This window comes from Nycticebus coucang, chromosome 2 (genome assembly GCF_027406575.1).
Source record: "Nycticebus coucang isolate mNycCou1 chromosome 2, mNycCou1.pri, whole genome shotgun sequence".
In the NCBI taxonomy this organism is placed as follows: domain Eukaryota; kingdom Metazoa; phylum Chordata; class Mammalia; order Primates; family Lorisidae; genus Nycticebus; species Nycticebus coucang.
This window is the reverse complement of record NC_069781.1, coordinates 100,063,509-100,088,958: the sequence shown is the minus strand read 5'-3', so window position 1 is coordinate 100,088,958 and position 25,450 is coordinate 100,063,509. Positions and strand designations below refer to the sequence as shown.

Here is a 25,450-nt window from a genome sequence, read left to right as displayed (position 1 = left end):
TAGAATTTCTTCACCTTCCTTCATTCTTTTTTTCTGTTTGTTTCGTTTCTCTGATGTAATAATTTCAAACAGCCTATCTTCAAGTTTCCTGATTCTTTCTTCTGCTTGATATGGTCTGCTGTCGAATCTCTCTAATCAATTTTTCAGTTTAATTACTGCATTCCTTTTGCTTTACAATATATTTCTTTTTTAATAATTTCTATCTCTATATTGATATTCTTATTTTGTTTATGCATTGTTTTGTCAGGTGATTCATAGATGTCAATTTCTTTATGGTCATTTCTGGAGATTTATTTTGATCCTTTTATGACCATGATTCCATGGTTTTGTTTTTTTGGGGAGGGGGAGGGATTGCTGGGTTTTGTGCATTTAAGAAAAGCCAGTTCTCCCACTCTGTAGGGACTGACATTGCACAAGCAAAGACCTTCACCATTAGCCCAGCTAGAGATCCTGAACAGTCCCTCCAATCATTTCCAAGCAAGTGTCTTCTCAGGACTTTTACATATATCAATAATTCCCTAATTAGAGAGACTTTAACAATTTCTTTTTCAGGAGCTTATAATCTCTCCCTCCCATTCATGTCTCTTTGTGGTACTGCAGGTTCCTTAGCACTGCAACAAAGCTTCTGAGCTCTCTTTCATCCTTCATGACACCCCATGCATCCCAAGTGTGCCACTGCCCAGTCAGTGCCCCCAGTAACCCCTTGAAAAGCCAAAACATTGGATGCACATTCCACTCCTCTCTTTTCCTTCCAAAGGAGAAGTCCTGAGCTAGGCACGTTCTCCAATCCTGTTGAGCTGTGCCAGCCTCCACATGTAGCCCTGTCAGCTCTCTGGTGCAACAACAAATGGTTAAGCTTTGTTTTCTTTTCTGTGGCCCCAAAACACCCCAAATATTCTTTCTTTATCCATAGTTTTGCTTTCCATGGTTTCAGTCCATGGTTTCAGTTACCCATGCTCAACCACAGTCCAAAAATAAATGGAAAATTCCAGAAATAAACAATTCCTAAGTTTTAAATTGTGTGTTGTTCTGAGTAGCGTGATGAAATCTTGTGCCACCCTACTCCATACTACTCAGGACATGAATCATCCTTTTGTCCAGCATATCCATGCTATATATGCTATCTAATATTAATTACTTAGTAGCCATATCAGTTATAAGATCAATTTCCATAGTATCACTGTGCTTGTGTCCAAGTAATTCTAATTTTACTTAATAATGGCCTCAAAGTGCAAGAGTAGTGATGCTGGTGACTCAGATATGCCAAAGAGAAATTGTAGTGTGCTTCCTTTAAATTAAAAGGCAATGGTTCCCAACTTCACAAGTAAAGAAAAAAATTGTATGCTGACGTTGGTGAAATTTATGGCAAGAATGAATTTTTTATACATGAAATTTTCAAGATGGAAAAAGAAATTTGTGCTAGTTTTGCTGTCATATCTCAAACAAAAAAGTTACCCATAATGTATGCTTAGTTAAGATGGAAAACGCATTAAACTTGTGAATGGAAGACATAAAAAGAAACATGCTATTACTGACAACAACTGGGCTTAGTACTCTCTGTGATTTCAGGTATCTACTAGGCATTTTGAAATGTATCCTTTGCAGATAAGGGGAGACTACTGTATACCAGCACCCATCAGTATTCCAACTCAGACAAGACAAAAACTAGTTCCATGGACAGACCCTGAAAAGCTAGAACTGTGGATGCACACCCTGCTCTTGCTTTTCCTGCCAAAGGAGAACCTACACATTGGATTTTTTCTCTCAATCTCACCAAGTTATGTCAGCTTGGAAGAAGGGCATGGTTCATATGAAATAGCTTTTCTTACTAATTTCAAATGAAGCTATTCTAGATTTTGAGTTTGCCTATAGGGCTGCAACTGACTTTTTTTCTGGAGTTCTCATTAAGGTTTTTGGGACTATATTATACTTAAGTTGATGTCTCTGTGGGTAAACAAGGTCTGGGACTTCCTATTCTGCCATCTTGGTGACATCACTCCTGAAGAAATTCCGTTTATGCCTATTATTCATTCAGTTTTCCTCTTTTGGTAAGTACCTGCTTATATTTCTTGCCCATTTCCATACTGAAGTGTTAGCTTCTTCATGACTGATTTGTGGGAGTTGTTTCTATATATTACATATTAATCCTTTATCAATTTTATAGGTTACAAATATCTTTTTTTTTTTTTTTACAGTTTTGGCCAGGGCCGGGCTTGAATCAACCACCCCTAATATATGGGGCCAGTGCCCTACTCCTCAAGCCACAGGCGCTGACAGGTTACAAATATCTTCAAAGTCTCTGACTAATCATTTCCATTTGTTAATAGGTTTTAAAAATTATTTTGTTTATTCTCAGCTGATTTTTAAAAAATTACCAATTCTAATGTATATTTTGGGAGTCTAGTGTAGGGAGCACATATCCATTGTATCTTATTGATATTTTAAGTCCTTTTAATAAATTTTAATAACATTATTCAAAAGATCCATTTACCGCACAACTAAATCAAAGTCTTTACCTAACAAATAAATAAATGAATCTAAACACTTCCCATGTCTCCTATAGATTATTGTTATTACTTTTAGGTGTACTTCACAATACCACATGCTTTATTTAACTATTTTAAATGTACAATCCAATGAATTGTTTTTTTCAAGTTAATGTGAAGGTACAAGCAACCAAGTCACAATATTTGATTGCATTTGTTAGGCAGAGTTCCACTTGCAGTTGTATCCTGCACCCCAAAGCGTACCACACACCCCTACATTCTGCCCATTAAGTGGGGGCACCCCAACCCTTCTCCCTTACTCACCCTCCCCCCAACACAAATTAAAATGAGTTTTTCTCCTATGTAAGCATGAATTAGATCATCTACTGGCTTCATATTAGCAGTGAGTACATTGGGAATTTGCTTTTCCATTCTTGTGATACTTTATTAAGAAGAATGTGTTTCAACTCCACCCAGGTTAATACAAAAAATGTGAAGTCACCATCTTTTTATGGCTGAATAGTATTCCATGGTATACATACACCACTGTTTGTTAATCCATTTCTGAAATGATGGGCACTTAGGCTGTTTTCACATTTTGGTGATTCTAAATTGAGCTGTGATAAACAATCCAGTGCAAATGTCTTCATGATAAAAGGATTTTTTTTTCTTCTGGGTAGATGCCAGTAGTGGGATGGTGGGGTCAAAGGGGAGATCTAATTTGAGTTCTTTGGAAATTCTCTATACTTCTATCTGAAGAGGCTGTATGAACTTGTAGTCCTCCAACAGTGTAAAAGTGTTCCCCTCTCTCTGCATCTGCAACTTTGGGACTTTATGATATTGGCTAATCTTACTGGGCTTACATGATATGTCAGGATGGTTTTTATTTACATTTCTCTGATGACTAGAGATGATGATCATTTTTTCATGTGTTTGTTAGCCATTACTCTATAATCCTTAGAAAAGATTTTGTTCATGTTTCTTGCTCAGTGATAGATGGGACTGTTTGTGCCTTTTTGGTTGATTAATTTGAGTTCTCTAATTATCAAACCTTTGTCAGATTCGTAACAAGCAAATATCTTTTCCCATTCTGAAGGCTATTTGCTTTCACTGTTGTGTCCTTAGCCGTGCAGAAGCTTTTCAGTTTAATTAAGTCCCATTTGTTCATTTTTGTTGTTGTTACAATTGCCACAGAAGTCTTCTTCATAAAATCTTTCCTCAGGCTGGTATCTTTGAGAGTTTTTCTCACACCTTCTTCTAGAATTTTTATCATTTCATGCCTTAGATTTAAATCTTTAATCCATCTGGAGTCAATTTTTGTAAGTGATGAAAGGAGCAGATTCAGTTTTGGTCTTTTACATGTGGTTATTTAGTTCTCTCAGCACCATTTATTGAACAGGGATTGTTTTCCCCAGTGCATTCTTTTGTTTGGTTTATTAAAGATCAGATGGCTGTAAGAGACTGGTTTCATCTCTCAGTTTTCTATTCAGTTGCAAATGTCAATGTCTCTATTTTTGTGACGATACCATGCTGTTTCGATCACTATGGCATTGCAGTATACCCTACGGTCCGATAGGGTGATGCTTCCAGCTTTGTTTTTATCAAAAATATTGCCTTGGTTATATGGGTTTCTTTCTGGTTCCATACAAAATGAAGATCTAGTTTTTCGAAATCTTAAAGTATGATGTTGGTATTTTTAGGGGGATTTTACTGAACCTGTAGATTGCTTTGGGAAGTACAGACATTTTAAAAATGCCCAGCCATGAGCATGGTATGCTCTCCATTTGTTAATGTCTTCTGATATTTCTTTTCTTAGGATTTCATAATTCTCTGTATAGAGATCCTTCACCTCTTTTGTTGGGTATATTCTTAGGTATTTCATTTACTTTGAAGTTACTATGAAGGTAATTATGTCTTTGATTAGTTTTTCAACTTGGCTGTTATTGGCATATACAAAGGCTACTGATTTGTGGACATGGATTTTATACCCTGAGATGTTACTGTATTTCTTGATCACTTCCAAGAGTCTTGTGGTTGAGTCTCTGGGGATCTCTAAGTATAAGATCATATGACCATTGAGTTGAAAAGCCATCATCAGCATCTAGTTTTAGAACATTTTCATCATCTTAGAAAGATCCTTTGTGATCATTTTCAGGAAATACCTAATTCCTATTCCTAGAGCCCCAGGCAACAACTAACCTACTTTGTGCTTTGCCTATAATTCATACAAATGGAATCCTACAATATGTGGTCTTTTGTCAGCTATTCTTTCACTTAGCACAATGTTTTTGAGGTTCATCCATGGTGCAGCATGGGTCAGCTCCTTTTTATTGAGAAACAGTTTTCTATTGTATTGTATGGTCAGTCCCCATTTTGTTTATCCACTCATGAGCTGATGTATATTTGGACTGCTTCCACTTTTTGCCCACTATCAATAATGCCATCAACATTCACATGTAAGTATTTATGTGGTTATTAGCCATTTACATATATTTTTACAAAAATGGGCAGTATTCAGCCTTTAAAAAAGATAGAGACTTTACATCTTTTGTATTAACCTGGATACAGTTGAAACATACACTTCTCAGTAAAGTATCACAAGAATGAAAACCTAATATCCACTGTACTCAATATTAATATGAAGCCAGTAGATGATCTAATTCATGCCTACATAGGATAAAAACTCATTTCAAGTTGGGGGGGAAGGGATTTAGGGTAGGGGTAGGAGAGGAACAATGAGGGAGGGGGAGAGAAAAGGGGAGAGTTTGGAATGCTCTCACTGAACGGGCACAATGTAGGAGTATATGGCACACCTTCTGGGAGCAAAACATAAGTACAAGAGGGACTCTACGTAACAAATTCAAATATTTAGACTTGGTTATTTGTATCCTCACCTTAACCTGGAAAAAAAAATGTATATTCTAATCTCTTCCCCACTTTTAAATGAGTTACCTGTCTTGTTATTACTAAATTCTTTATACATTCTGTATATAAGCCCTTTATCAGATGTACTATGTGAAAATATCTTCCCACACTTTACAACCCATCTTTTCAGGTTTTAAATCGTGGAAACAGATATTTTTGTTTGTTTTTTAATCCATTTACTTGCTAATGGCTCTTTAGGTTGTTTCTGGGTTTGAACTATTACAAGTAAGCAGCTATGAACATTCATATATAAGTATTAGTAGGTATCCATGTTTTTATTTGCTGTGAGAGTGGGCTGTATAGCAAGTATATGTTTAACTCTATAATAAACTGCTACACTGTTTGCCAAAGTGGTTGTACCATTTCACATTCTTACAAGCAGTGTCCAGTAGTTCTACATTGATACATGATAATGTGTTTCTAATTTTATTTATTCACGGGAGTAGTAGTAGCATCACATTTGATTTTTTATCTGTTGTAGTAAAACTTAAATAACATAATAGTTATTAATTAATCATTAAGTAACATTAAATATCTCATGCACTGTTTACTCATCACTATGTCTATACTAAAATTTTCATACATACCCCCCAAAGTTCTGCACACATTAAACAATAACTTCCCCTTTGCCCCTCCCTCCAGCTTCCAGTCAACTCTACTCTGCTTCCTGTCTCTATGAATTTGCCTAATGTAGGTACCTCATATAAGTGGATTAAACAATGTTTGTCCTTCTGTGACTGGGTTATTTCACTACACATGGTCTCTTCAAGGTCCATCTGTGTTCTTACATATATCAAAATCTTATTCCTTTTTATGGCTGAATATTATTCCACTGTATGTACATACCACATTTTATTTATCCATTCATTTGGGTTGTTTCCACCTTTTGGCTAGTGGGACTCATCAACCTAGTACACAGATTTCTGTTAATTTTGGATTTAGACCTAGGAGTGGAATTTCTGGGTCATGTAGTAATACTGTGCTTTAGTTTTTGAAGAATTGCCCAACTGTTTTCTACAGTGGCTATATCATTTTACATTTCTACCAGCAATGTACAAGGGTTCCAATTTCATCAGATCCTCACCATTATTTGTTACTTGCTTTTTTTTTTTAAAACAATAGTTATCCTGGTACATGTGAAGAGGTTTTTCATCGAAGTATTGATTTGCATTTCCCTAATGATCAGTGGTGTCGAGTGTATTTTCATATTCTATGTGCCAGTTATGTACTTTGGAAAAAGGTCTATGCAAGTTCTTTGCCCATTTTTGAACTGAGTTTTGTTGTTGTTGCTGTGGAGTTCATTATATATTCTGGACATTACTCCCTTGTCAAAAGTTCCCCCCCCCGCCCCCCAGTTTTTGGCCAGGGCTGGGTTTGAACCTGCCACCTCCAGCATATGGGGCCGGCGCCCTACTCCTTTGAGCCACAGGCACCACCCTCTTATCAAAAGTTTTTAATCACACAGTAGGTTGTCTTTTTCCTTTACTAATAGTATCCTTTGATTCATAACAATTCTTAATTTTAATAAAGTCCAGTTTTCCTACATTTTTCTTTGTTGCTTGTGCTCCTGGTGTCGTATCTGAAAAATCATTGCCAAATCCAACGTCATGATTTTCACCAACATTTTCTTCTAAGAATTTTATAGTTTATTTAAAGGATAAATGCAAAGGATTACTAAAGGTGGAGGGCAAAGATCGTTTCTGATAGAGCTTTAATTAGCAATAGTTTTACAAAAAAACCCACAAAATCCTCAGATTCTTTTGGTTAATAATTATGTTAAAAATAAAATGCTCACCAATGAAACAATTCTTTCTTTCACAAAGCAAAGAAACACTTATAATGTAATTAATTGCCTTTTAATTTGTCTGAATCTATTTGATTTGTTTAGTCTAGATTCTGGGCTATTATGTTTCTTAAAATAGTCATCTGTGCACATCAAATGTTGCCTTGTAAACAACCTGACTGTGTGTGGCAGGGGCGCAGAGCAGGAGCAGGCTAGCACAAGAGCACTTGCACTGAGCACATTCTCCTCTCAAAGACTGAGCAATCCCGGTTAAGCCTGCGTGCTCCTCTTTCTTGTGTGTTCTCTATTGGAGATGTAGATCTTTTTACCTAGTGGGTACACAGAAAACATTTACATGATCCACGTACTGCCCTATTATAGTTGAAAGAATAGTGGTTTTAGAAAGAAAGTTTGAAAAAAAAACTCACCAATTTGCTATGTATTCTGCTAAAATAATCTCCCTATATAAAATAAAACCTTAACTATGACCATGCATTTCCTATGAATTATAAAATTCTCCTCTTATAACAAAACTGATACATTTTGAAACTTGAGAATACGGATGTTTAGTTTAACACCTACCGCCTTTGAGTGTTAAATCCATTAAGATGATTCTCTCTGAGTTCAGACACTAATGATAAAACCATCTGTAACACAAAATCAGTTGCAGGTTAACTCACACTGCAAACAGGATTACATCAGTTCTATTTTTCTTGGTGTGAGTGATATTTCCACTGAGATTCCCTCCCTCTATCTTCTCCTTATGTTTTACTTTGTCACAGTGAACAGAAAACAGTGCCAACTCACAGTTACTAATAACTAGGATTTTGTCTAACGTTTTTTGAGGAATTATGTATTCTCATTTAGGCAATGAACAATAAATTCTGCATTCTTATTTAGGCAATAAACTATAAATCATTAATTTCCTAAGAATTAAAACCAAACCATTAAAAAAAAGTTAGTCTATTTCTTCTTTTTAAATTTAGTACATTTTTAAAAATGCTTTTCATGTATAAAGCTTCCAAAAGACCAGAATAGTTAACAAACATTAAAAATCTCATAATGTTTTAAGAAAAGTTATTTCACAATCATAACTAAAACTTCTTGTATTTGGCTAAAATTTAAGCCAGAAGAAAACAGCTTTAAATACTAAAAGGTAAATACGTAACACTATTTATCAAGTTTTTTATTAAATCTTCTGCTTTGCTTTAATGTAAAATTCCAATCAAGTTATTTTAAATGCCCAATTTGTTCAACAGTACAAGGCTGTGTTTATTCTGATTAAGGAAAGATCTTCTTGCAAAAATCTTTGAGTGAGTAGGTGAGATATGCTATCTGAAGAAGTTGACTGGTTGATTCAGTAAAACCTTTCCCAGTTTCCTTCTTTCTCATAACCTCCCACCACACATTTCTTCCTTACATGGCTATAAGCCTACCCAAGGTAAGAAGAGATAAACAAAGAAAAGTTAAACATCTCTCCCAGAGGGGGGAAATATTTCCATTTACCCTTTTTACTGATGATACAGTCAGCACTGAAAATTTCAATACTAATAAATTTAAAATACTCACATTTTTAAGCAAACGAGGATAGTAATCTACAGGAGCGTACCCGAGACCTTGAGCGAAAAGACCAACTTCTTCTTTTACATCAAATCTGAATGCTGAAAGTATATGAGATAGTAAACCCTAGAAAACATAAACAGGTAAAGAAAAAATTAACTTCCTAAAAGTAAATGCAAATGCCCACTGGTGCACTGCCTATAATTTGAGTTATTTGTAAATGAAGTGGTCCTTATGAAACCAGAAATCTCAATTTGTCCAAGTACTCAGTTCACGTTGATTCAAGGTAAAAAGAAGAAATAAGTGAGCACTAAAACTAGTACATTAAAGCAATGTAAGTCAATTTAAACAGAAAAGCAAAAATATCTGATTAATAAACAGTGCTTTAATCATATTAAGAATGGATTTTTAGGGCGGCGCCTGTGGCTCAAAGAAGTAGGGCACTGGCCTCATATAACAGAGGTGGCAGGTTCAAACCCAGCTCTGGCCAAAAACTGCAAAAAAAAAAAAAGAATAGATTTTTATTGTTTCTAAACTCAGTAAAATACCAAGGAACCTCCATAGTTGATCACCTCCCTACGCTGACCACCTCAAGTTGACCTAATTTTCATAGATTGGCAATGTACCACATGTACAGTAGGCCTTGTTCCTTACATTGACCACCTCCATATGTGGACCAGTTTGTTATAGTCCCTCGGGTGGTCAACTTACAGGACTTTATCAGAGCAGATATGAGAATCCAGTGTAAGACAATGCATCACAAATCCGCAGGGAAAGGAAACACTATGCAATAAATGGTGCCTGAAAACCAATTTCAAAACAAAAGTTAGATTCTCACCTTATTCATCAAAATATACCTGAGTTTAATATAAATTAAAGGTATCTAAGAACTGAAATAAAATAATAAACAAGCAGAAAAGGTATGTATTTCTCAAGTGTCTGAGAACTCTGTAAATTGAAAATGAAGGGAGCAAATCATAAGGTAAAAAGATCAATCATACTAGTAAAACTAAACATTCTGTTTATCAGAAAATAACATACGCACAAACTAGAAAGAATATTAGCAATAAATAGTACAGATCATATGTCATCAAATTAATGTACAAAATAAATGACAAACAAAGCATAATAAATATGAACAGATAGTAACAGAAAACAGAAATATTTTAATAATCAGGGACGGAGGGAGGGGGGTGGGGCCTTGGTGTGTGTCACACTTTATGGGGGCAAGACATGATTGCAGAGGGACTTTACCTAACAATTGCAATCAGTATAACCTGGCTTATTGTACCCTCAATGAATCCCCAACAATAAAAAAAAAAAGAAAGAAAGAAATTACAGGGGACAAAAAAAAAAAAATTTAATAATCAGGAAAAAGTTTATTATTTAAGAAAAGGTTTTACTTGGAAATAATTGGTAATTAAATAGTCTTACACTGCACTTTGTGGTAAGTCCCATAGGCCAAGTACAATAAACATGTGGCCACATACCAGCAACACTCAGGGCAGTTATCACTCATCTGTCATGGTACTTCTTTCAACTTCATCATAAATATTTCATATATCTAAAAAGATATAAAGGCCGGGTGTGGAGGCTCACACCTGTAGTCCTAGCGCTGTGGGAAGCTGAGGCAGGTGGGCTGCCTGAGCTTAAGGGTTCGAGACCATCCTTAGCCAGAATGAGCCAGAGTGAGACCCCGTCGCTACCAAAAAAAAGCTGAGTGTTGTGGTGGGCACCTGTAGTCCCAGCTACTTGGGAGACGAAGGGCAAGAGAATGGCTAAAGTAAGAAAAGAAAAAAAAAAATAAGATAAGATAAAAACAACTTCAAACTAAGATGAGTGAAAGCCAGTTGAAATTGAAAGCAAAATTAAAAAAAATATATAAAATAGTATGACGAATTTCACCCACCATCATAGTTAGTCAATAAAACATGAGAAATACAGAGAAAGCCTCAGTGCCTTCTTTCCTGCCCCCACAAGTCTACAGCAGTCTCTATCCCTAGGAGAAAATCTACCCTGAATCTAGCAAACATCCTTTTGTGCAGATCATGGTACTTTCTCCCTCTGAGCTCAGACCTGCTTCTTATTCTCAAAACAGAACTCCAAGCAACACGCCTAAGTCACGTAAATTGAAACCTGCCATCTCTACATGACATCTTGTCTGTGTTCTCAAGTTAGAAAAGTTTACAGCAAGTTAACAAAGTAGCTTTAAAACATGACTACTTGGGAGAAGACATGCATGATTACAAAAACAAATATCAGCAATATGTATAGCATGATTCACAAAAAAATTAAATATTTGGAAAGGGAGAAAAACAGGAAACTTATACATAGGTAGAGTGAACTTTGTATAAGGTATGTGATATTAAAAGCTTCCTTACTTAAGTAAAGAAAGGCTTAAGCCATTTGAATATAGGAGCCTTTTTTCCCCTTTCAGTTCAAACCTGCCCTAAACACAAAAAGCAAAGAGGAGCTGACAATAGCCCCAGGAAAGTTTATCTCCAGATTCTCTCCCCAAACCAAGCAGCCTGGGTGAGAGCAAGCAGCCATGGCCATCGGCAATCAGGGAGGTCAGGGGCAAGCTAGTGCACCATCGGAGGAGAGCCATGCTCCTGGAGGAGGGGGGCTTCCACAGCACGGAGGGCACTTCCAGCAAGCCGAGGGTAGGGCCTGAACCCCAGTGTGCTGTGAAGTGCAGGTGTTCTGGGGAGGAAGCAAAGTCCAGCCAGTCACAAGTCAAATTCATGTGGAAGTGTCCCAGCCTGACCCAGGCAAAAGAGGGAGAAGGCCAGGAGGGACTGGTCTGGAAACTAGGCAGGCTCAGAGTCAGGGGCAGTCTGAGTTTTTTTTATGGTGCAGGGGAGTTTGATGTTAGATGGAGAGAGGGCAAAACTACAAGTGTTTAACCTTGTGCCACTGGGCTTCTGGCATTCTATTTAACAAACACTTAAAACAGCACATATGTGCTGGAAGCTGTATTAAGTGATTTACAAATGGTAAATCATTTAATCCTCACAACCTATGGGTAAGTCCTATTATTGAATCTGATGAGGACATTGAGATACACAGAGTTTAAGCAGCTGCCCAAGGCTGCTTACCTACCATATGGCCAAATCTCATTACAAAACCTCCCTATATCAATTCTCTAGAAGCAAGTTTTTAACAATGCAAATCTGACTGGTCTCAGTTTGAAATCCTGTGACTTCCAACAACTAACCAAGAAACCCAAATTTCTTCCCAAAGTGAGAAGGACTGACTCCACTGGTACCTCTGACACCCACCACCGGGCTGGATTTCTCTCACTAGTATAACGAAAACTCGGAGGGCCACAGATTCTTTGGCCCATCAAGATATTAATATGTCCTTATCCCTTTCCCTGAGGGTACTCTCCTATGCCTTTCACCTGGTGAAATGTCACTTCTTGAAGGCACTCAAACAATTATGACAAGTAAAATTTACTGAGTGCTTACTGTGTGTGATATACTATGCTAAGCTGTCTAAGTATGGCATCACTCTGAAAATCCCAGGTTCACTTTTTAATCAAAGTCAAGTAAGCTATGTTTCAATTAAACCACTCATACACTATCTATTCCTATACTTCGCATGATTGACTTTTAAAAAATTAAAAGCACAAAGTACTACAGATTTAGTTAGGATGGAAAGTAATATGGTACACGATGGAATAAAACCTGTTTTAAGGAAATCACAGTTGTGGGTCAGTTATGTTACAGAATTAAGCAAAACCATGCCCAGGCTTTCCCATCTAACCCAATACCTCTCTCCCACAGCACTCACACCCTGGGCCTGGGACCAATGCATGGAGGGTGACTTTCCAACACTGTATGAGCTCCTTTGGCAGCTGAGCCAATGGAAGTTAAAAAGGAAAACTAGATTCATAGGGTATGATGAAGGTATTGTAAATAATTTCTGAGTAATGTTTAAAATGGCTACAAACAGTTCCCCAGATACTACATCCATGTATTGCTTAATAACAGATATATGTTCTAAGAAATATGTGGTTAGGTGATGTCATCATTGTGTCAAGGTCACAGAGTGTATTTATATAAACCTAGATGGGACAGACTACTATACACCTAGGCTACATGATATAGCCTATTTCTCCAAAGCTACAGATCTATTTAGCATGTGATATATTGAATATTTTAAGCAACTATAACACACTGGTAAGTATTTGTGTATCTAAAGGCATCTATAGTAAACATAGAAAAGATATAAATACAAATACAAATATAAGTGATAAAAAACGGTGCACATATATAGGAACTTACCCTGAAAGGAGCTCACAGGACTAAGAGTTGCTCTAGACAAGTCAGTGAGAGAGTGGTGAGTGAATGTGAAGGCCAAGGATATTAGTGGGCACTATTAGAGACTTTATGAACATGGTATACTCAGGCTACATTAAATTTATTCAAAATTCTTTTCTTTTTCAATAATAAATTAACCTTAGCTTACTCTAACTTTTCTCCCAATGAACATTTTGATTTGTACCTTTTTGATTCTTTTGTAGTGACACTTAGCTTAAAACACACTATACAACTTTACAAAAATATTTTTTTATATCCTTATTCTACATAATCTTCTTTATTTAAATTTTTATTCTTTAACTTTTTTGTTAAAAACTAAGACACAAACACACACATCAGCCTAAGCCTACGCAGGGTCAGGATCATTACTATCACTGTCTTCCACCCCCACATCTTATCCCACTGGAAGGTCTTCAGAGACCATATCATATATGGAGCTGTCATCTCCTATAATAGTTTTTTTTTTTTCTGTAATATCTTCTGAAGGACCTGATTCAGGCTGTTTTACAGTTAACTTACTTTAAAAAAAAAAAAAAGGAGAAAGACTATGCTCTAAAATAACAAAAAGTATAGTATAATGAATATAGAACTAATAAAATAGTCACTTATTATTATCAAGTATTATGCAGTGTGCATGACTGTATGTGATATGCTTCATGCAACTGGCAATGCAGTGCATTTGATTATGCCAGCATCACTGCAAACACATGAGTAATATTATATAATACACTGATATTAATAAATACTCAACAATACATTGACTCAACAACATTTTGACAGCTATGATGTCACTAGGCCAGAAAAATGTGTCAGCTCAATTATAATCTTACGGAGCCACCATCATATATGTGGGCTGTCATTGACCGAAACATTTAGCACATGACTGTATTTCTAATGCCCGCAATGTATAAGTGTAAAGACTCTAACACACAAGGTCTTGGAAAAATGAAAATGTAGTAGCTCTTCCTCATCCAAGAGAGACAGATACAATACAGGGCTCACAGCTGATGCCTGGTACCTTGCATAGCACTGAACCTTGTATAGACTTTTTTTTCCCCCTACATACTTATGATAAAGTTTATAAATTAGGCACAGCAAAAGAGTAATAATAAAATAGAACAATTATAATAATATGCTGTAATAAAATTGTCACCATTATTGCTCCTGTGCTTTGGTGCCATTATTAATTAAAATAAGGATTACTTAGGGCGGCACCTGTGGCTCAAGGAGTAGGGCGCCGGTCCCATATGCCAGAGGTGGCGGGTTCAAACCTAGCCCTGGCCAAAAAAAAAAAAAAAAAATAAGGATTACTTGAATACAAGCAGTGCAATACCCTGCTTGTGATTTGATAACTGAAACAGCTACTACGTGGCTAACAGCTGGGTAGTGTATATAGCATTATCCACTGGACAAAGGAAGGATTCATGTCCCAGGTGAGACAAAGGAGCACAGCATGAGATTTCAATACATTACTCAAAACAGTGTGCAATTTAAAACTTATGAATTTTACATTTCTGAAATTTTCCATTTAATACTTTTGGACAGGGATTGACTGGGGGGTAACTGAAACCAGAGAAAGGGAAATGATGAGTGAGAGTGAGGGATTACTGTAACTTAATTGGCACAGCTGTCCTGGCGCAGATTTCTAAAATGATACAGTTAGAAACTGATTTTAAAAATCAATGCTATAAAGATAGTTCCCTGCCTTGTTAAAAAAAAGAAAAAGTACCTATACCAGAACACCTACCTGAGTACCTATACCTCAGTTTTGGCAAGGATATGGTAAGATAGGCAGGCACTCTCCTGCTGCTGGGAGCACAAATTTATAAAGCCTTTCTGGGAAGTCACTTAATAATATACAGCTACTATGGTTTAAATATGCCCCCCAAAGTTGATATATTGGAGACTTAATCCTCAATGCAATAGTGGTAAGGGGGGGGGGTCTTTAAGAGGTCAGTAAGCCCTCATGAGTGAATTAATGCTGTTATCACCAGAGTGGGTTCATTATCCAGGGAGTGGGCTCCTAATAAAAAAGATGAGTTAGGCTCCCTTTTCTCACACATATGTGCTTTCTTGCCCTTCCTCCTTCTGCCAGAAGATGACATAGCAAAAAGTCCTTCACTGTGCAGGCCCTATGACCTTGGACTTCACAATCACCAGAACTTAAGAAATAAACTTTTGTTCTTTATAAATTATCCACTCTCAGGAATTCTGTTACAGCAGCACAAAATTGACTAAGTCCGTAGCCGAAGCATTTTGCTCACTAATTCAATTTCTAAGAATGTATCCTATAGAGAGATTTAGGTTCATGGCAGAATTACTTATAATAGTAAAGAACCAAAAGCAGCCAAAGTACCCCACAATATCAGATTGGTTGAATTTATCATGAGTTATCTGACAGTATGAACCACTGTTGTAAAAAGACATTTAATAATACAGAAGGAGACTATATAATGATATGAAAAAGACTATATAATGATATGACCTGTAAAAGACAATGTTCAATGTGATTTTAATTTTTTATGCACAAAAAATACGGGAAAGAAAGGTAACAAATATTTAACATTGGTTATTTCTAGGAGTGATTATTTAAATGGTCTGTATTTCCAAAGTTTCCACCTCATATTCTAATTTTTTATTTTTATTATTTTTATTTTATTATACTTTCTTTTTTAGAGACAGAGTCTCACTTTGTCGCCCTTGGTAGAGTATTGTGGCATCACAGCTCACAGCAACCTCCAGCTCTTGGGCTTAGGTGATTCTCTTGCCTTGGCCTCCTGAGTAGCTGGGACTACAGGCGCCCACCACAATGCCCAGCTATTTTTTTGTTGTTGCAGTTTGGCTGGGGCTGGGTTCGAATTCACCACCCTCGATATATGGGGCCAGCGCCCTACTCACTGAGCCACAGGTGTTACCCCCCACAATTCTAATTTTTAACATAAAAATATATTGTAAAATAAAGTTACTTCATCTTTTGTTTTTTCCATAATTCAATAATATGAATTGCTATGAGTTTTATTTCTAGATAAAACAATAATAAATCCTAGAAACAATACAATGAGGCCTGCTTATGGTTCTATGATGTTAAAACTGACACCTCAAACTGTAATCCCCTAAAATCTTTCTTTTATTTTATTTTACTCTTACTAGAAGGCAGTGTCCCCAAGAGCTCAGATTGAAGGACTTGTGCCTGAAGATCCTAAATCTCTCTTTTAAAGTAAACTAAACATTGGTGAGCATTTCTCATTGCCAAGAATAATTTTTTTACTGCCACCTAGTGGCAAATAATATAAACACAAAATCATTAAAGATTAGACATTGGCCCTTGAGATAAAAATCAATTCCCACAGTCATATAATAACAGATTCTTTTACAAAATGCTATCAGAACCATCTTGGAGAAATTCTACTCTAACTTCTTCATTTTACTAATGAGGAACTGGGTTTCTAAATACATGAATCTACAAAAAGGGTGCGAATATAAATAAATAGGTGCAAATACATTCATCATCTAAAACCATTTAAGGATGGCAAGTGCAGGAACAAACACAGTTGCACATAAAACAGTTTCAAGCCCAATTTTGATCCATGTAGGAGTTTTAAGAATAAAAGAATCTTGCTAATGCTTAAAAGGCTCTGTAAACTTTTATAAGGAGAAAATTTTCAAATAAATCAGGGGGAAAATCCACTGCCCTTGTTTTCAGGTGTTCTAATTTGTCCCCACCTCATTGTGTCTGCTCCATCTTGTAACAGGCAACATATTCACAAGTGGGTTAGGAAAGTTGGAGCACACAGCCTGTGATTTGGCACATACTCTGGGTGTGGAAGAAGGGCTGTGGTTTTTGCTCAGGCAAAGGACTAGAAGAGCCAAACTGTGGTCAATATTCTCAAACTGAGACAGAGCACTTATTTTATGCTTCTCCAAACAATTTCTTCATCAGATCATTAAAGTCCTTTAGAATTTCCACCACTTTGCTTTCTATTGCACATGTCTCTTTATATACCAAAAAACAAAACAAAACACAGCATGTAAATAAGGATCCCTTATTCATTCATTCAACAAACATATAGAGTACAATCTATATTTAAGCCACACTACTGGAGCTATTGGACTGAAAAGCTACAATCTGACGAAGGATGATACAGAGAGGGGAACAACCATAATATGAGACACAACACACTAAGTGCTATAATGAGGGGTAAGACAATCACTGTGGGAACACAGCAAGGAATGAGGAGTTCCAAATGCCGGGCTTCAGACTGCTCGCAGTGGTGATGGCATCTGAGCTGAAGGTCTGACAGCTGGGGAAGAAAAGGGGCAATGGGGGACTGTGAAGAGGAAAGAGAGACAGAGTGCAGGAGTGATGTGCCTGGGACCCACAGAGGAAAATGATGATGGATAGAAAAGAGATACAAAAACGGGGGTAGCAGAAACACTCCTGCCACCCTCAGGCTCCAGGCCTTCATGGGTTCCTAAGCACAGGCTGCCTCCACGTGGCCTCAACCCACCCAAACCAACTCACTTCCCCTGTCTTGCTCTTTGATCCCTGTAACTTGGTAACTAACATCAGATTACCTGCTGGTTGCCAAATTCACCCAGCCCCTTCCCACTTCCAGATCATTTCTTTCTCCGGAGAAACCCCACAACCTCCACCTATCTCTAGCTCCCAAAATGACACCTACCTTTGAAAACCCGTCTTTCTCCAAGATTGCTGTTCTTGTTCCTGACGGAGCTCTCGTTCTGCGAAATCTCTAGTCTTCATTTGTATTGCTCTCCCTGCACCTTGCCTTATGGTGTAATTGTAAGAATACTCTCCTCTTTCCAGTCATCAGCCTACAGGCTCTCCTAAGAAGGCACCGTCCTATTAACCCTCACATTTCTTAGTACAACTGTGAACTAGTCTCCAGCATTTCACACAACGTCAAATTCAATAGAATAGACTGATGTGCTATAGCTACTGAGCAATATAATCACTACAGGTTCCTCTCTGACCTTCTAATAGTAGAACATGACACATTTTCTTTTTCAAAATTTGCTTTCTGGGCTGGGCACAGTGGCTCACACCTGTAATCCCAGCACTTGGGAGGCTGAGGCAGGCGGATTGCCTGAGCTTATAGGTTGAAGACCAGCCTGAGCAAGAGCAAGACCCCATCTCTAAAAAGTAGCTGGGTGTCGTGGTCACCTGTAGTCCCAGCTACTTGGGAGGTTGAGACTAGAGAATAGCTTAAGCCCAAGAGTTTGAGGTTGCTGTGAGCTGTGACACCACAGCACTCTACCAAGGGTGACAAAGTGAAACTCTTGTCTCAAAAAAAAAAAATAAAAAATTGTTTTCTGGGGCGGCGCCTGTGGCTCAAAGGTGTACAGGGCACCGGCCCCATATACCAGAGGTGGTGGGTTCAAACCCAGCCCTGGCCAAAAACTGGGGGGCAGGGGGGGGACATTGCTTTCTTAAGTTTCAGGTGACGAAATGCCCACCTGCAGAACACTGGAAGCACATGACATTGCTGTGCCTTTTTTGTTTTTGTAGTTTTTTTTGGTTGGGGCTGGATTTGAACCCACCACCACCGGCATATGGGGCCTGCGCCCTACTCCTTTGAGCCATAGGCACTGCCCAACATTGCTGTACTTTCACTTCAAAGACATTAGAGTATTGTCCCCAGAATCTGAATGCTCTAGAACTCGAACAACTTGGAATCCGAATGAAAAATTCAGGCAAAATTTGCTCCAACCTGAATGCTGCTTTGGAATCTGAACGCCCAGCATACTGTTCATGTGTTTTCTTGCAAACGTTTCCCCAGCTTATGGGCCACCCATGTGCTTTGTCGTTCAGTTTGCTGTTGGAAGCTGTAGTGGAAGCACCTCAAGTTATTTTCACTGCTAATTTTATGCTTTTGAGCCTGATTTGTGTTATTTGTTTATATAATAACTAACTACATTTGCCATGGGTCCTAAAAAGTATAATGAGGAAAATACGAGTAAGAGGAAAGCTGTCAGAGCTATAACTGAAAAGGTCTTACCATGACATGATTGCAAGAGGGACTTTACCTAACAAATGCAATCAGTGTAACCTAGCTTATTGTACCCTCAATGAATCCCCAACAATAAAAAAAAAAAAAAAAGGAAAGGTCTTACCGCTAAGCATGAAAGTAGCACACGTGTGGCTGATCTCACTACTATGTTCGGGATGCCCAAATTGACTGGACGCTATCAAAGCAGCTGACGTGGCGAAAGGGGTTACCACGTTGACCTCTAGTTGATAGAAAAGTATGAAAGAGATAGAAAAACTCCTCTTAGCTTGGATTAATGAAAAACAGCTGGCTGGTGATGTGATTTCTGAGACGATAATTTGTGAGAAAGCCAAAGTCCTCCATGATGATTTACTAAAAAGCACGCCTGATAGTAGCACTCAAAAGGAGCCAGTAGGGGGTTCGAGAACTTTAAGGACTGGGATGCATATTGTTATGCATGGCGAGGCTGCCAGTTCTAACTCGGAAGCAACAGAAAAGTTTATTACGGAGTTTAAGGAGTTTGTGAACAGTAAGGGACTGTGTTTTGAACAAAGTGTTCAATTGTGATGAAAATAGGCCTTTATATTTTTAGGTTTTAATATTTTTTATTTATTAATTTACATTTTTATTCAAATTTTATCATTTGTTAATATTTTACCTTAAAATCCAATGTATTACTATTAAAATCATTGTGAAAATTCGAGTCTGTGGGACCCAGGACTGTATTGATCCAGTTGCTATTCTTATAAAGAAGAAAAACTGTCTTGGAACTTCAATGGGGTTCTGGAACGGATTAAGGTCAGATTGCAAGGCATCACTGGGTTTGGTAACCTTACACACTGATGTGTATGTAGTAATAATTTAACTGAATAATATGTTGTTTTGGTGCCACTCAGCTTGTGGCAACCTCTGGGTACACCACAGTAGTAGAACATCCAGGAGGGACGGAGAAGCAACAGCAAAGGGCTATCTTTGCTGAAAGGGCCCTGGAAAATTCAGTCTCAGCTGTATTTAAATAAAGTTATAATGTAGATATACACATTTAAAAAATTATTTTTCCTAGAAATCTGATTAGTGAAACAAAGCTTTTGTTAGTTTGATCCAATTTATTCAGTTATTTTTGGCCAAAAAAATTTTACCCACAGGTATAGCACAGCGGGTTTTACCTTCTCTTTCCTCAAATCTTTACAGAAGTATCCAGTCTATTCAGCCCTGGGTCTGCAGAAATGCTGCCATTTTGGCTGTAGTCCCAGCTACTCAGAAGGCTGGCTGAGGCAGGAGGATCCCTTGAGCCTAGGAGTTTGAGGTTGCTGTGAGCTAGGCTGCCTCCATGCACTCTAGCTTGGAGCAACCGAGTGTTGTGTTTGTTTGTTTGTTTGTTTGTTTGTCTGAGACAGAGTCTGATTCTGTTGCCCAGGCTGGAGTGTAGTGGCATCATTACAGCTCACTCACTACAACCTCCAACTCCTGGGCTCAAGGACTCCTTCTGCCTTAGCCTACTGAGTAGCTAGGACTACGGGGGCATGCCACCATGCCGAGCTAATTTTTTTACTTTTTGTAGAATGGGGCCTCACTGTGTTGTCACACTAAGTCTCAAACTCCTGGCCTTAAGGGATCCTTCTGCCTAGGCCTCCCAAAATGCTAGGATTACATTGGTACAAGCCACCATGCTTGCCTGTTCTTTTATAGAAGACCTATGCCCAAATGTTAAATTAGTTACTTCCTTTTTTATGTTCCTATGGCATTTTATGTAAACATCTAGTAAAACATTTATGTTATTACACTGGAATTATTTGTTTACTTTATATTAAAATTCCTAAATTAACTAAATCACCTTCAGGTGACCTGTATTTTTCTGAATTAGGTATCATAGGGAAGATTGGCTAGTTTTCTTAATAACACAATCTTAAATTATCATTTTCCCCTGACAACAAAGATAATCTAGAAATTAGATCAATACATAAGCACCATCTAAATTCACTTCATGAACAATAAAGTTTCCCTTCACAGAGTAAAATGGACCAGCAGTGCCTTACACAGCACGGCATGACAAAGCAACAAAGAAGATAAGCACTATGCAACTTTTAAAATACATATTAAAGATCTCCATAAACACAGAAACATACTGTGGCCACTATCAAGAGAAGGTCAAAGTCACAAAAATATCAACTCTCTGCTATTCTACTCAATGCTATACCAGTAACAATCCCAAATAAGGTTTCCAGTGGAACTTCAGAAGCTTTTCAAAAATTTACATGGAAAAGTAAAGAGCCAAGGATAGTACATGCTAAAGAAAGGAAGAAAATTACAGAAACAAACAGGAAGCACAATTCCATTTATGTAAAATCCCACAATAGGCACACTCAATGACATGTTGTTCACAGACGCATACACAAGTTGCAGCAATACGAATTTCTCAAATTATGTTTGAATTAAAATCTCTAAAGATACAAAGTAGAATAAAGCAAATTAGATATTTCACACTATCATGATATTTATTCTGTGCCTGTTAGTCTGAAGCCACTTATAATATTATTCACCAGGAAAGAAATATCATTACTGTAACCCCATTTTACTGATAACTCTTTTAAAATCTGAAATCCTTAATATCAAAATGACAATGAATCTGTTTTCATATTGTGAGACACAATGCATACCCATTTGCTGCTGATAAAACTATAAAAGAAATAAGATACAAACTGATTGAAAAGGTATTTAGAAATTTCCATGGTATTTGTTATTTGCAAATTAAGAACTAAAAGATATTTCAACATGTAAAACATACTTGATACAGTAATAATCTATATTCCAATTGAGAAGAAATAAATCCTAAATTAGGCTGGGCTCAGTATTTCATGCCTATAATTCTAGCACTTTGAGAAGCCAGGGTGAGAGGATTGCTTGAGGCCAGAAGTTCCAGACCAGCCTGAGCAACACAGCAAGACCTTATCTCTACAAAAAATAAAAAAGTTCAGGCATGATGGTATAGTTCTAGCTACTTGGGAGAGTGAGGCAGGAAGATTGCTCAAGCCCAAGAGTTTGAGGTTACAGTGAACTGAGATTCTGCCACTGGACTTCAGCCTGACAGGATGAAAGAACCTATCTTAAAAAAATAAATTAGCTGGGCATGGTGGAACACACCTATTGTCCCAGCTACTCAGAGGATGAGGCAAAAGGATCACTTTAACCCAGGTATTTGAGGTGAGCTATGATCCCACCGTTATACTCCAGTCTGGGCAATAGAGCAAGACACTGTCTCTGATGATCAATCAATAAAATAAACCCTAAACTAAAGGTATAGGTTTACTTTTAATACATGTTTTCTAAAAATATGATAGATTTAAATTAATTTAAAATCATCTTGAGAAAAAGAGACTCATTATACAAATATTTGTGATAACACATCCTTTAGCAAAGTAGTAATATATGGTTGAACTTTTTTTTGGAAAGAAGACAGCAAGCTTAAGGGCTATACCTTATCTCCTTCAAACACAAAAATGGCATTCTGAATAAATTAACCTAAACAATGCCATAGAAAATAATAATGCCAACAACTTGCTTCCAACAGTCTTGCTTATTAGTTTTACTAGGACATAACACATTTTATCTAATACATCTGCAATTACCATACTTCCTTTTACTTTAATCCAATATTTAAACTGTTAAGATGATTTACACTTTTACCAAATCTTTATCTACTTAAGCATAAGTGGACCAGATTTAACTCAGTGAACAACTTCCTACTGAAGGGAAACTAACCATATAAAACCTCCATTGAGAAACACTTTTCCCCACTACATGGTTAGGAAGCAAAATTCAATAAGCAGTCATTCATTATTTTGCCTCTTTCATAACCACACTTTGCAATATATAAAGGTATTTTAAATATGATTTCAAATCAGGGAAGAAGCCAAGCATAATTGGTTTTCTCCTCTGGAAACCTGAAATCCTACCATTTTAAAATAAATGTACTCATTATTCAGCACTCTTCTTTCTTTTTTTAAAAGACAGGGTCTCCCTATGTTGCAATCCTCCTGCCTTGATCAACTACGTTGATCAAGCCCTTTAACGCCAGTGCTAAAATATTATTAAGGTGAGTACATTCCCAACAATCAGGCTGTCTCAACATTAGCACTACTGACATCTTGGGCCTGATAATTCGTTGTTGCAGTGGGCCGTCCTATGCACTCTTGCCTCTACCTCCTAGATGTCAGCAGCTCCCCCTACCCAAGTTGTGACAACCAAAAATGTCTCCAGAAATTGCCAGGTTCCTTAGGAACAACCTTAGTTGAGAAGCTCTGATTTAAACAAATATCCATTTTAAAAAATTAGTTTGGGGGGCAGCACCTGTAGCTCAAGGAGTAGGGCACCAGCCCCATATACTGGAAGTGGTGGGTTCAAGCCTAGCCCCGGCCAAAAACTGCAACAACAACAACAAAAATTTAATTTGGGGCCAGCAACTATGGCTCAGTGGGTAGGGCACCAGCCCCATATACCAAGGGTGGTGGGTTCGAACCCAGCCCTGGCCAAATTGCAACAAAAAATAGTCAGGTGTTGTGGCGGGGGCCTATAGTCCCAACTACATGGGAGACTGAGCCAAGAGAATCACCTAAGCCCAGGAATTGGAGGTTGCTGTGAGCTGTGATGCCACAGCACTCTACTGAGGGCGACAAAGTGAGACTCTGACTCTAAATAAATAAATAAAATAAAATAAATAAATAATTAGTTTAGATTACAGGTTTTGGATTTCTTCTTGTCTCTGGCATGATGATGAATGTGGGCAATATAAAGGAGATTTGTGTGGCTGACAGAAAAATAACTCTAGGAATTATTATAAAGTAAAGAAAGTAAATTACAGAATAAGTTCAGAATAATTCCACTCAGGTAAAAACAAATACAAATGAACATAGTTCCACACAGAAAGGCAAAGAAGACCACAGGGATCTATACAGTCAGTCCACTGCCATCACTAATTACTTCTGAGAAGGCATGTGAGGTTCAGAGGAGACTGTTGTGTCTAGAATATGTGAATTTTTATAACACTATATTGATGTATTATTTGTATAATTAAAAAAATAAACATGAGAAAGGTCATAGAGCTTTAAAGTTAAACAGACCTTTGAGTCCCAGCTCATGACTTTGGGGTTATTTATTTCAACAGTGGTAGCCCCTCCCCACCCCATTTCCAATTCTATAAAATACAGTTGACAAAATTAGCTTTGTAACATTGTGACAATATTAAATGGGGCACATGCACAGAAAGTAGCCACTTGGTGTGCCACCTAGAGCACATCTTTGATGATCAGCAGTGGCTATACCTGTACCTCAGTTTGGGTGAACGTGGGTGGTTTCTGGGTTCTAAATACCTGTAACCTCCTCTTTTTCCCTCTTCACTATCATGGTCAAGGTCCACTTCCTGTGCTCTGAATCATCTCAAATGCCTGCTCTTGCATGCACTTATTTGATAGTGAGGTTATGATCTCTAGATTTGCCACAGGCCAATAAGAGATGCATTAGGAGGCCCAGGAGGTACCTGTGCCAGTGTTTCTCCTGATATGATGTATAGATAATGTCTATCTGAATTATAGCGCAGACAGCCTTGGTCCCATTCCAGTCAAAACCTCTGGGAGTGAGGCCCTAGAATCTGCTTTTCCAACAGAAGCACCACACACCCCACGGTACTGTAAAGTCTTAGTGAGGAACACAGCCCACGTACCTGACAACAGGTCAAACAGGATGGATATGTATCTCCTATGCCTATGCACTCGGGAAAGTAACAAGAGAAGACAGCACAAAAGGGAGCCCAGGTCATCCCACCACCTCCCAACTCCACTGGAGCCATTCCTTACTCTGGTCCAAAATCTACTGCAACATGGCTACAGACAAGCCTTAGAGCACTGTGTGTATTGAGAGTACTTGAGGACCTGACTTAGATTAGTTTCACAATGGAAACATCCCAGGATGTGGAGTCAGATACGTTTAGGTTCAACCAGCACTTCTGCCACTCAGTGGAGAAAATCACTTACTGTCACAAAGCTTCTGTTTCTTTATCTCTGAAATGGAGAAAATAGCAACTCTTAAGGTTGGGAGGACTGAAAGAAAAGAAACTATGTATGTAAACCACCAGTTAGATATCTGTCTTATAATAGGTGCTAAATAAATGTTATAATAGTTTCCATGGTTCAGTAACAGGGCTGACCCTGTTTCTCTGAGATAAGCCAAGTATCTGCAAGCTACCCCATTAGGAAGAGAGAAGTCTTTAACGCATTGTTCCATAATTTTGTTTGCCTACAATCTATCATTTACTGTCACCTATACTAAAAAAATACTTTCCAGTTTCTCCAGTTAGAGATACTCCATTTT

At 37.6% G+C, this 25,450-nt stretch overlaps 1 protein-coding gene across 5 annotated transcripts in view; it reads right to left on the bottom strand.

The window, feature by feature from the left end:
- Positions 1-25,450, bottom strand: part of FANCC (FA complementation group C) — a 275,826-nt gene that overhangs the window by 94,012 nt on the left and 156,364 nt on the right. For all 5 annotated transcript variants that reach the window (XM_053577238.1, XM_053577221.1, XM_053577226.1 and 2 more), the window contains 2 exons: positions 8,764-8,880; positions 7,777-7,841 (listed from right to left, as the gene is read on the bottom strand). In XM_053577238.1, the coding sequence (XP_053433213.1) occupies positions 7,777-7,841; positions 8,764-8,880 (182 nt within the window). The remainder of the gene's footprint in view (positions 1-7,776; positions 7,842-8,763; positions 8,881-25,450) is intronic.